General features: G+C 47.1%; 1 protein-coding gene across 1 annotated transcript in view; it reads right to left on the reverse strand.

The window, feature by feature from the left end:
• Nucleotides 1–12,683, reverse strand: part of TMOD1 (tropomodulin 1) — an 80,815-nt gene that overhangs the window by 10,339 nt on the left and 57,793 nt on the right. The window contains exons 7-8 of the mRNA XM_027105424.1: nucleotides 12,027–12,134; nucleotides 7,123–7,266 (exon numbers count right to left, since the gene is read on the reverse strand). Coding sequence (XP_026961225.1) covers nucleotides 7,123–7,266; nucleotides 12,027–12,134 — 252 coding nt within the window. The remainder of the gene's footprint in view (nucleotides 1–7,122; nucleotides 7,267–12,026; nucleotides 12,135–12,683) is intronic.

A 12,683-nucleotide genomic window follows, 5' to 3' on the forward strand; every position in this document is an offset into this window, starting at 1 on the left:
CCTGATCCTTACCCCTGGAAACCATCCTTCTCCACTGGATACTCAAGTGGCCCAGTGTATGTCCCTCTCTACTCCCGGCCCAGTCCATCTGCATTACTGGGTCACCTGCCTCCACACTGTCTCTCCAGCTAGACCTGTGTTGTTCAGTACAGCAGTCACCAGGGGAATGTGGCTCTTTAAATCTTTTTTAACTGACATAACATTATATTAGTTTCAGGTATACAATATAATGATTCAATATTTGTATACATCGTGAAATGATCACCACAGTAAGTCTAGTTAACATCTATCCCCATACACAGTTATCAATACAAAAAAGTGGGTTTTTTCTTACAATGAGGACTTTTAAGATTTACTGTCTTGGTAGCTTTCAAATATGCAATACAGCACTATTAACTATAGTCAGCATGCTGTACATTACACCCCCATGCCTTATGTATTACTGGAAGTTTGTACCTTTTGACCTCCCTCACCCATTTCACCCACTCCTTACCCCCCACCTCTGGCAACCACCAATCTGTTCTCTGTATCTGTGAGCTTGGTTGGTTTTGCCTTTTGTTTTTTCTTAGATTCCACATATAACTGAGATCATATGGTATCTGTTTTTCTCTGTCTGACTTATTTTACATCACATGATACCCTCTAGGTCCATCCATGTTGTCACAAATGGCAAGATTTCATTTTTTATGGCTAAATAATATTCCATTGTATATACCACATTTGCTTTATCCATTCATCCATCAATGGACACTTAGGTTGCTTCTATGTCTTGGCTATTATAAATAATGCTGCAATGAAATGGGGATACATATATCTTTCTGAATTAGTGTTTTCATTTCCTTCCAATAAATACCCAGAAATGAAATTGCTGGATCATATGGTAGTTCTATTTTTAATTTTTTCAGGAATAGCCATACTGTTTTCCATAGCGACTGCACCAATTTACGTTCCCACCAATGGTGCACAAGGCTTTCTTTTCTCCACATCCTTGCCAACACTTGTTAATTCTTACCTTTTGATAATAGCCATTCTAACTGTGTGAGGTGATAGCTCATTGTGGTTTGATTTGCATTTCCCTGATGATTAGTGATGTTGAGCAACTTTTTATGTACCTGTTGGTCATCTGTATGTCTTCTTATTCAGATCCTCTGCCCATTTTTTAATCAGATTGTTTGGGTTTTTTTAAACTTTAAGTAATTAAAATTAAATAAAATTTATGTGGAATCTAAAAAATAATACAAATGAATATATATAGCAAAACAGAAACAGATGCACAGATATAGAAAACAAACTAGTGGTTATCAGAGGGGAGAGGGAAGTGGGGAGGGGCAAGATAGGAATAGCCGATTAAGAGGTAAAAACTACTATGTATAAAACAGATAAGCAACAAGGATATATTGTATAGCACAGGGAATTATAGCCATTATCTTGTAATAACTTATAATGGAGTATAATCTATAAAAATACTGAATCATATTATACTGGAGTGTAGTTGATTAAAAATGTTGTGTTGGTTTCAGGTGTGCATTGGTGTGGTTCACTTATACATGTGAGTGTATCTATTCTTTTTCAAATTCTTTTCCCATTTAGGTTATTACAGAGTGTTGAGTAGAGTTCCCTGTGCTATACAGTAGGTCCTTGTTCCTTATCTATTTTAAATATAGCAGTGCACAGGCAGTGTACTTTAAGGCACCACACGTAGGATGTTTGCAAGAAACAAAAACGGAGTTTGCCCTTGGGCTACTCTCTTTCAAGGCAAACAGGGAACAATAGGTTATACATATTTATCTTTGTTATAAACACACACACACACACACACACACACACACACACGTGCACGCACACACACACACAAACCCATCTGTTTGGATATACAGATGTTCTCCTAGGCCAAAATTTTAAGAAGAACTGATTGTTAAAGTTATTGAGTGTGAAAGTGGGCAAGATTTTCAACTGTATTATTATAGAATATATAGAAATAAAATCCAATCTAGAAAAAAAATACTGAATCACTATGTTGTACACCTGAAACTAATATAATGTTGCAAAGCAACTATACTTCATTTAAAAATTAAATAAAATTTAAAATTCAGGTCCTCAGTTTCATTAGGCTCATTTCAAGTGTGCAAGAGCCACTGGCTAGTGGCTACCATATTGGTCAGTGCAGATACAGAACATTTCTATCAACACAGGAAGTTCTGTTGGATGATGCTACCCTAGACTGTGAGCCCTTGGAGAGCACATGGTACCCTGTATCTCTAGGGCAAGGGCAAGGAATTGAATTGATTGGAAAAAATAGGAACAGGATCAATGCACAGCAACCTGGGAAGGCTGAGAAGACACATCAGCCCAACACCCAAATGGACAAGCATGGAACCGCAGCTGAGACTCTTGAGAGAGAACTCCTCCCAGGTATTACGAGTTCACTGGATCTTGTGTGGGTTCAGATGGGGCTTGGACCGCTGACTAGGGCAGGCAGAGGGAGGACGGCAAGATTCCACCAGCCTATCTGGCAAGGCTCCTGAAAGGGCTGGGAAGAGCTCGGGCCTGTCCTTGAAGGAGCCAGCACAGCCCTGGGCTCTGGCCGGCTTGGCCTGGCAGATGATATAGAGACTGTCTGAGACCCCAATCCACTTCCTTTAGCGCCTTTTCAAAATATGAAGCACATTCTCACTGTCAAGTATTGGAATGAAAAGTGAGAAATCCAGCGAACGGCCCCCACACGTTGTCCGTGTCTTCACTGGGGCTGGGGTCCTGTTTTCAGGCCTCATCTGTGCTGAGGGGCAGGGAGAGTGCCCCACGCCCTGCGGGGCCTGGGAAGGGCCGGGTGGGGGGGGGGGGGGGGGGGGGGGGGAGGAGGGTGAATCAAGACGGGCGGAGAGCCGCCCCACCGTTGGCATAGGGCTGGCCAGGGATGTACGGGGCCTGCAGGCACCCCATGTGTGCTGCCTGCTTCCTGGGCGCCGGGAGGGCCTCTCTGTCCATCCATAAATGCAGCCTGCCTGGAAGCTGGGCTCCTCAGTTCCAGCCCAGCTCTGACACTAACTTGATCCATGACCTTGGCCCAGCCTGTCCCTTCTCTGACTCTCGGTTTCCCCACCGAGGGGGTAAGTGGAGGGCTGGACTAGGTGTGTCTCAGCACCCTGGGCTGTGGTCAGCCGCCACCTCCCACCCCAGCCTCGCTGCCATCCCAGGGCAACTCCAGGCGGCAAGAGAACATGGCCTGGAGGTAAAGAGAGCCTGGCTGAGTAAATAAACTGCCCCAGAACCCTACTCCTGCATTTGTGTCTCGAGGCAGCCTACGAGGCTCCATGTCACGCCGGGCAGAATGCCCCAAGTCCCTTCCTTTGGCCGTATAAGGAGAAAGGAGGACAGAGACTCTGACACAGGTTGCAGGTGCAGGGGCTGAGGAGAAAGCTGCGGCCTCCGGAGACCCTGGTGACTAACCAAGAACGAGGAATAAATCCAACGCTACTCACCACCTCCTCTTTGCCGCGCCGCCCAGAGCCCAGGCCTCCCGGCACACTGTGAGAGATGCAGGTGGCGTCCCCTAGCCCGGGCCAGCAGAGCCCCCTCCCCAGACTTCCCTCAGCCCACCCCTCCCCCACCAGGCCCCAGTCCAGTCTCTAGACTCCAGGCTCCCAGGAGCACCTCCCCACAGGCCCCCTGCATCTGGGCAGTCAGAGCCCCCTCTGGTCTCCTGGGCCCGGATGGCCTCGCCCCGCCCCCAATCCTCTCCTATCCAGCCAAGAACCATCTTCGCAGAGCATGACTCTGACTGGTGCTGATAACAGCCCACAGACCACTTCCCCTCGAACCACCCATTCAGAGCCCTTTGGGCTCCTAAGTACTTTTTTCGCTTTCCTCTCGCTTTCCCATTAATCTAGTTTAGTTTGGATGGGCTCCACGGCTTCCCCCTCTCCTTCTCTTTGTTTGTGTGGTTCCCTGTACCTGAGGCCGTGGCCACCCTCTGAGATACTGTCCACCCTATGGGTTTATCTCAAATTCCACCTCTTCCAAGAAGCCCTCCCTGATACCTGCTCCTGACTGAGATTTCTCCCCCCAGTGGCCCACTGTCTGTGGCTTACTGGGGCACCCGGTTGGATGGTCAGCTGTACACTTGTCCATCTTCTTATCCAGTGTGGAATCCCTAGAGGGCAGAGCCAGAGCCTCATTCACACACAGAGCCCAGCATAGCCCTGGGGTACAGCAGGCACTTATCAAACACTGAGATGAACTGAAGAAAGATGCTCCTGGGATGGGGTGGGGGCAGGTGGTGACCAGTGCTCTGGCCTGGCACCAAGGGAAAGGGATAGCTGAGAAAATCCAAGACCCACACACAACTACAGTAGGGTTCAAGAGCCCACACAGGCACAGTTCATTGACTTTAGAGTCACAAAGATGTGGGTTCGAATCTTGCCTCTGTTACTTACTGTGTGACCTCGGGCAGGGTACAGAGCCTGCCTGGGCCTCAGTTTCCTCATCTACAATACTGGGGTGGGTTGTGACACCTACTCACAAAGAGTCTTTGCAAGCATTACATGAGATAATGGATATACGGTACCTGCTCAGTACCTTAACTCTTAGAATAACGTGTAAACTCCCTAAGTCACCTTCCGAGTAATTATAAAAGTGAACAACTTCATAGTTTGCATCTCTTATCTCCTTAGAAGTAGAGATTCTTACTATCCCCATTTTACAAACGAGGAAACAGGCTCAGGGAAGTGAACGTCCTCGCACAGGGTGTTTAGCCAGGGTGAGGGTGATGGTCAGCACTGGCTCTGGGGAGACAGCACTGAGAGTAGTAGTGGGCAGCTCACTCCCTGTAAGCGGCCGCCGCAATGACCTGAGGCCAGTGCGCTGGGTCACCTTTGGCCAACGTTCTGCCCCAGGGCTCAGGTTTCAGCTGACACTGGGTAGATAGTGACTCCCTGCCTGGGTAGGCCTGGAGTCACATGAGTGGCCAATCCCAGGGCCTGGCTCAGGGCTGCTGCCAAGCCTGCTACATGCCTTTGTTCCATCTGATCTGCCTGCGATAAAGCAGGGTCAGCAATGGAAGAAAGGGTGGAAGTGATGGGGGCTGGGAATGGGTGATGCAACCACAGGCCACTGGCATATGCGAAATGGAAGGTGTTGGATGCAGCAAACTCTCATGACAGGGCTGCTGCAGGCCTGATGTGGCCTCTTCACATGAATTAGAGAAAAGTGCCTTCTCTGGGTGAATAAAGCCCCATACCGAGTTTTGGAGAGTAGAGTATGGGTTGGATTTTGCCCCCTGCCTCCTCATTGGGCAAAGAACAACATATACAAATATCCAGGGCAGCCCTGCTTATAAAGTGCCACTGCAGGGCCAAGCTCTGCGCCGGGTAATAGGATATGGACATGACTCAGACACTGCAGTGTCTTCTGAGAACCCCACAGGGAAGCTGAGGTGCTAGGAGAACACAGGGAAGGAGCACCTAACTGTCTTGTGGGGAGGCTTAGAGGCCCTGTGGCAGGCTGAAGGGAGAAGGCGGTGATATGCTGGCTCTTGGGAAAAAACAAACAGACAGACAAACAAACAAACAAAAAGGTTGGATTTGTAGTGTTTGCCAATTTCCATAGTGTAAATACTCTCACTAGGAGTGACTTCAAGGTACCAGCGTGCCATCACTCAAGTGGAATTGAGAAGGGATGTGTACAGTCAGCTCCAGCGTGCTGGTTCAAGCTGGCTCTAGAACCACTAGGAGAAAGAGAGGCTTCAACTGAATCCAGAAGGAAGAGGAGGATTTCTCTAGGCAGAGAAGGGGTAGGGGCAGGGGATGACATTCCAGGGGGAGAGAAAAGCAAGAGCTAAGACATGGAGGCGTGAGAGTAAGTAGGGAGCAAACTGTGAAGAGTTTTGAAGGTTTATGATTGGGAGGGACCGTCAAAGTCTTCTGGAGGCTGGTGATGCTTTAGTTCTTGGCTTGTTCTTGGCCTATTATGATGCATTAAGCTGTGCATTTAACTTCTATGTACTTTTCTCTCTGTTTGTAGTATTTTTCAATAAGGATAAGAAAGTAGAGATAATCTCATTCAGGGACAACCAGTGTCTACAATTTTGTTATACTTCCACCCAATCTTTTTCCTATATACATATGCATATGACCATTCAGCAAACATTTTCATGTAGGGGAAAAAACGCTCAAGTTCCCTATCCATAAACCATAAAGAAGAAAGCATTTTAGCACTGGAAGCAACACGGTGTACTGGAGGGAGTGTGGGCTTTAAAGTCAGAGACCTGCATTCAAATCCTGCTTCCGAAAGTGCTCACTTGGCGGCCCTGAGGAAGCTGCTTGCCTTCAGATTCTCTGTGCTGTTTTGTCTTCTGCAAACTGAGACTGATAACACCCATATCCTGCAGAGTTGTCGGGAAGATCAGAGATGATGTGTATAAGGTGCACAGCACAGAGCCTGCCCCCCAGGACACCCTCAACACATGCAAAATACAAGATACTCTTATTAGCATTGTCTTAGAAAGTTGGAACTGAAGGAGTCGCCCTGAAAATAAATGACTGAACCACAGAAGGTACAGAGGAATGATAACTCTGTAAGGATAAAGGCAAACTAGAATTTGCCCAGTGAGTAACCTTCATGGTAAGAAGACCCAAAAGCCCATTGAGTGTGTGTGTGTTGCGGGGTGGGGGGGGTGACTCATGAAAATGGGGACATTTAGCCTAGTGAGGAAGATTCCAATGGTTTATAAAACCTGTGCACCAGATGTGTCCTGTGTGCAGCAGAGAACAGAGTTAAACTCAACAAACAGCACTTATAGGGAGCTGATTTCTATTGGATATAAGGAAGGATATTCTCACTGAGAATGAAAGGGGTGATCTCGGTAAGGAGTGAGCTCCCCATCGCTAGGGGTTTCCAAGCAGAAGGTGGAGGAGCACTTGGCGGGAATGATGAAGAAGGAAGGTGAGCATGGTGGAGGGTGTGGACTGGACAACCTTGGAGGTCCCTTAAAGCTGGGCTCTGGTGCTTTTATAAGCAGCAGCATCTGCTCTGTCCAGCAGCATCTAGTCCATATGGCAGCAAGCGGGAAAGTACAGAATGGCGAGCATCAAGTGAAGGACACAAGGAGACCTTCGCCCATCTTACCTGGTTATCGATCTTCAGTTCCACCAGAGAAGTGTTGTATGGAAGAGCTTCCACCAGGCGCAGGATCCCAGCTCCGGAAATGAAGTTGGACTCCACATTCAGTGTCTTCAACACCTTGTTCACCTTGAGCATCTCAGCAAGGGCCTTGAACCAAAGGAGAAAATGCAGGGTACCCATGAGTTAGCCTGATCAAGGCTGGAGCCCCTGTGGGTAGAACCTAAAATACTGAGGGAGCCTTGCTGGGAGTGAGAGTCCCTTGCACACCGTCAGGGGCCAGGCAAGACGATCTCCACAACTTCCTTCACCAAGCACTACTCTGTGTCTCTCCTCCCCTCCAACTTGCCATGGCCCCGAACCCCTAGCTGGAGATTTACAGCCCCTTAGCCTGCATCCAAAGCCTCTATTACCTGGTTCCCCCACTCTGATCAGCCTCAACTCTGGCTGCCAGTCTTGGTGGGGCTACTCTCAGTTCCCCGGGCACACAGTGTTTTCCCTCTGCTCTGCCTTTGCTCATCCTGTCCCTGCCACCTGGAATGCTCTTTCCTTTCTGCTTCACTCGTTCAAACCCTGTCCCTCCTTTAAGGCCATTCTCAGTGCCCGTTTCTCCAAGAGCCTTTGCTGATGCCCCCAGCTAGCTGTGCCTGCCCTCTTGAACCTCACAGACTTTATCCATAACCTCCCTCAAGGAACTTGTATTCCTGCGTTTAGAGTTGTTTTTATTCTGGCGTTGGCTCCGCCATTAGCCTATGTACTCTTGGTGGGCTGATGGTCACCTTATTCATCCCATGGTGCCCTCCAACCCACACAGTGCCCAGCACATAGTAGGTCCTCGGTCACTGTTCACTGACTGACTAGTGGAGTCCCAACCTCCCTATATGCTCTCCACTTGTCTCTTCTATGTCCCTGTTGTAATTCCATGGAGTCGTCATTCTCTTTGAGCAGCAGAGAGGGGAGCCTGGGAAGCCATCCCGCTGGGCAAGTGACCAGGGCAAACCGGAAGAGAGGAGCTCGGGTGGCCCCAGCACGTTTTGGAGGACTTCAGCCAGGGGTGCAGATGATAATCAGAGCCTCTAAAGGAAATGAGGTAATTAGCAGGTGGTAGAAACGACGTGTCATGGAGGAAAGGAGACACCAGCAGCTGATGGCCAGGATGTATGATCAGTGGGCCCTGGTTGTCTGAAATGATGATCTGATCCAGGAATGCCCTTCCCACTGGCCCTGCTTGCTGAAACCTTTGCGAGGCTCAGCTCCCAGGATGCTTTCTGAGACAAAATCCTCAGCTCCCCCTGCTTCCGTGTACCCCAGGATGACATGTCAGCTTCCTCTGTGACCCTGAGTAGGTTGGACCCTCCTGAGGGGAGGGACTGAGTCTGTGCCTGCTCCACAGCACCCTTCTTACTCCCCAGGAAAGGCCTGGCCTGATAATCAAAAAATTTAACAACCAGTATGTCAGTGCACCAGGCCAATCCAGGTAGACATACTAGTGGCTGAGCTGGTCCTGGAGGCACTGTCATGCCAGGTGTCAACTCTTTGTTTGCTGGAGCAGAGTGGAGGAACGGGCAGGAGAAGAGCTGGGGCAGGCAGCAGGGGCACTAGCAGAGCTCTAGAAGCCTATTTACCAATTGTTCCGGAAGTATTTTCATATTCAGCAATGGGTATCCTGGTGTGAAGGGGCTGACATCAGCTGTTCGCCTGGCACGGGGTCAATTCCCCACAAACATTCGTGGAGCTGAGCTGAGTGCCAGCATGCACAGGTGTAGTTTCTGATCCATGACATAGCAGTGGACAGGGCATGTGGCTTTGCCAGCTGTTTCTCTGTGGGCAAACTCAGGATCTACCAAGATGTCCTGAGGTCAGAGGACATCTATCTAGAGGTTCTCCACTGGTAGCAGTGAGAGACTATGAGCCACTTCCATCACTTCAAAGACATCAAAGGAAATGTCCTACGTATTTTAAAGATCAGAAAATAATTGATGGCTATGAATGGACTTCAAAGCAAGGAAAGTTATTAGGGATAAAGAAGGGTAGTACCCTGAGAAAATCATAATTCAAAAAGAGTCATGTACCAAAATGTTCACTGCAGCTCTATTTACAATAGCCTGGAGATGGAAACAACCTAAGTGTCCATCATCGGATGAATGGATAAAGAAGATGTGGCACATATATACAATGGAATATTACTCAGCCATAAAAAGAAACGAAATTGAGCTATTTGTAATGAGGTGGATACACCTAGAGTCTGTCATACAGAGTGAAGTAAGTCAGAAAGAAAAAGACAAATACCGTATGCTAACACATATATATGGAATTTAAGAAAAAAAAATGTCATGAAGAACCTAGGGGTAAGACAGGAATAAAGACACAGACCTACTAGAGAACGGACTTGAGGATATGGGGAGGGGGAAGGGTAAGCTGTGACAAAGCGAGAAAGAGGCATGAACATATACACACTACCAAACGTAAGGTAGATAGCTAGTAGGAAGCAGCCGCATAGCACAGGGAGATCAGCTCGGTGCTTTGTGACCGCCTGGAGGGGTGGGATAGGGAGGGTGGGAGGGAGGGAGACGCAAGAGGGAAGAGATATGGGAACATATGTATATGTATAACTGAGTCACTTTGTTATAAAGCAGAAACTAACACACCATTGTAAAGCAATTATACTCCAATAAAGATGTAAAAAAAAAAAGAAGGGTAGTATATAACAATAAAGGGGTCAATTATCCAAGAAGACATAACAACCTTAATGAGTGCCTGCCTTATGACAGAGCATCAAACTATATGAGGCAAAAACTAATAGAATTGCAAAGAGAGATAGATGAATCCACTATCATAGTAGGAGACTTCAATACCCCTCTATGGATATGGACAGATCCAGCAGGCCAAAGATCAGGAAAGACATAACTGAACTCAACGACACTGTCAATCGACTAGATATAATTGATATCTATAGACTACCATCCAACAAGAGCAGAAAACACATTCTTCTTGTGTGCACATGGAACATTCACCAAGGCAGACCACATTCTAGGCCGTAAAACACATCCTAACAAATTTAAAAGAATAGAAATCATACAATGTCTGCTCTCAGACCACAATGGAATCAAACTAGAAGTGAATAACAGAAAGGTAACTAGAAAATTCCCAAATACATGGAGATGAAACAACACACTTCTAAACAACACATGGGTCAAAGAAGAAATCTCAAGATAAATTCAAAAGTATGTTGAACTATGACCAAGTGGGATTTATCCCAGGTATACAAGGCTGGTTCAACACTGGAAAATCAATTCATATAATTCATCACATCAACAAGCTAAAAAAGTAAAATAGTCATTTCGATAGATGATAAAAAAAGCATTTGACAACATCCAACATCCATGCATGATAAAAACTCTCAGTAAACTAGGAATAGAGGGCAATTTCCGTAAGTTGATAAAGAATATCTACAAAAAAATCTACAGTTAGGGACTTCCCTGGTGGCACCGTGGTTAAGAATCCACCTGCCATTGCAGGGGACACGGGTTCGAGCCCTGGTCTTGGAAGATCCCACATGCCATGGAGCAACTAAGCCCATGCACCACAACTACCTAGCCTGCGCTCTAGAGCCCGTGAGCCACAGCTACTGAACCCACGTGCCACAGCTACTGAAGCCCGTGCGCCTAGAGCCCGTGCTCGGCAACAAGAGAAGCCACCGCAATGAGTAAGCCCATGCACCATAATGAAGAGCAGCCCCCGCTCACTGCAACTAGAGAAAGCCCTCATGCAGCAACGAAGACCCAATGCAGCCGACCATAAATAATAATAAAAAAAACAAAACATAATACCATTTATATTAGCACCCCAAACAATGAAATACTTAGGTATAAAGCTAACAAAATATGTACAAGATCTATATGAGCACAACTAAAAAACTCTGATGTATGAAATTAAAAAAGAACTAAATAAATGGAGGTATATTCCATGTTCACGTACAAGAAAACTCAGTATTGTCAAGATATCAGTTCTTCCCATTTTGATATAGATTCAATGCAATCTCAATCAAAATCCCAGCAAGTTATTTCGTGGATATCAACAAAGTGATTGCTACTAAACGGTTAATTACCATGCCTGGTAAGCTAATCCCTGTACCTTTTTACCTGCTATTAGTATTGTAGTAGTCACGCTGTACTGTTATCCTTTAGCTGTCTGCATGGCTGGATGGGCCATTATATTCATGAAAATGGGAGCTATGACTGTCTTGGTCACAGTTGTATTCTCAGAGCCTAATTCACTGCTGGGCACAGACAGACTCCATAAATATGTGTTGAACGTTTTTCTTTTTTCTAAAAATGAATTGATGGCTACTTTATAATAAGTACAATTTAATCTAATCAGCAATATCTTTAAGACATAGGTAAAAAACAAATAAAATTGGTCATTGGGAACCATTGATGAAGACAATAATTTTTAGATATGGAGAAACGGAGGACCAGGGAGGGGTGGACCCTTGTCTACTCATGACATGCTGAGTGGTGAGAGAGTTGGCTTTAGGGAACATTTGACTCGTTTTTAAATCTCAGCTCCACCTCTCACTTGCTGTGCAACTTTGGACAAAACAAGTTGCCTGAGCTCCCTTTACCTCAGGTTCTTCATCTGTAAAGTGGGGAGCCCTGCACCTCTGGGATCAGGGGTGGTTATGGAGATGAAAAACCATGGAGGATAATGTACAGATGGTGCCTGTGTAATGGCTGTTCTGTCCATGTCCTCTCCTGGCTCCTAGCCCAGTGCCTTTCACCACATCACACCACACCACACCACACAGGGTTCTTCATCAGTGGCACATGGCCAGTCCTGAGGCTACAAACGTCAACCTTCCTGTTTCTATGCCTCCCACCCTCAATGCAGCAGATCAGAAAGGTACATACAAATGCCACGGGGTCATTGCTCCGTGTCCCCACGATGCTGAACTTCTTCACATACGAGTTCTCTTTCAGGGCTTCTGCATACGCCTTGAGAGTGGGTATGGGGATATTCTGCAGAGAGAAAGGCAAGCAGTGACCAGCAGCCCCTGTCAGGGGCGGGTAGGGCAGAGAGATGGGGGCAGCAGCTCTCTCACACGTGCAACCTGATTCCCTGCAAGTCTCTGACCAAAAAAGTTGAATGGGCAAAGGGTTCCTGCTTTGCCCCAAATGGCTGAGATTGGAGGAGAACTTTTGGGTGAACAGATTGAGAAAATCCTCCCTGAAAATTTCAAACAGGACCTGTAATTGTCTCTTTGTACATGTGGAGACCGGAGGAGGAGGAATACATCAAGCAAAGGATGCAGAAGAGTGCTGTGGTGAGAGCTCAGGTCTGGGGGTGTGGGAGAGGCCTCCGCCCCAGCACTGGCAATGTTTCTGACTCACTGTGTGACGCTGGGGAAGTCTCTGCTCCTCTCTGGGTTTGTTTCTGGAAAACTAAGGTGTGGCATGGCCCTAGGTGATCTTTAAGAGACATCTGTCCCAGGGGATCTCAGCCCTGCCACACATCAGAGGTGCCTGGGGAACTTTCACAAAGTGCTGATGCACAGGCCTGCCCCGGAC

The sequence above is a fragment of the Aethalodelphis obliquidens genome, unplaced genomic scaffold (assembly GCF_003676395.1).
Source record: "Aethalodelphis obliquidens isolate GAN/ISIS:26980383/991018 unplaced genomic scaffold, ASM367639v1 scaffold7, whole genome shotgun sequence".
Lineage (NCBI taxonomy): Eukaryota > Metazoa > Chordata > Mammalia > Artiodactyla > Delphinidae > Aethalodelphis > Aethalodelphis obliquidens.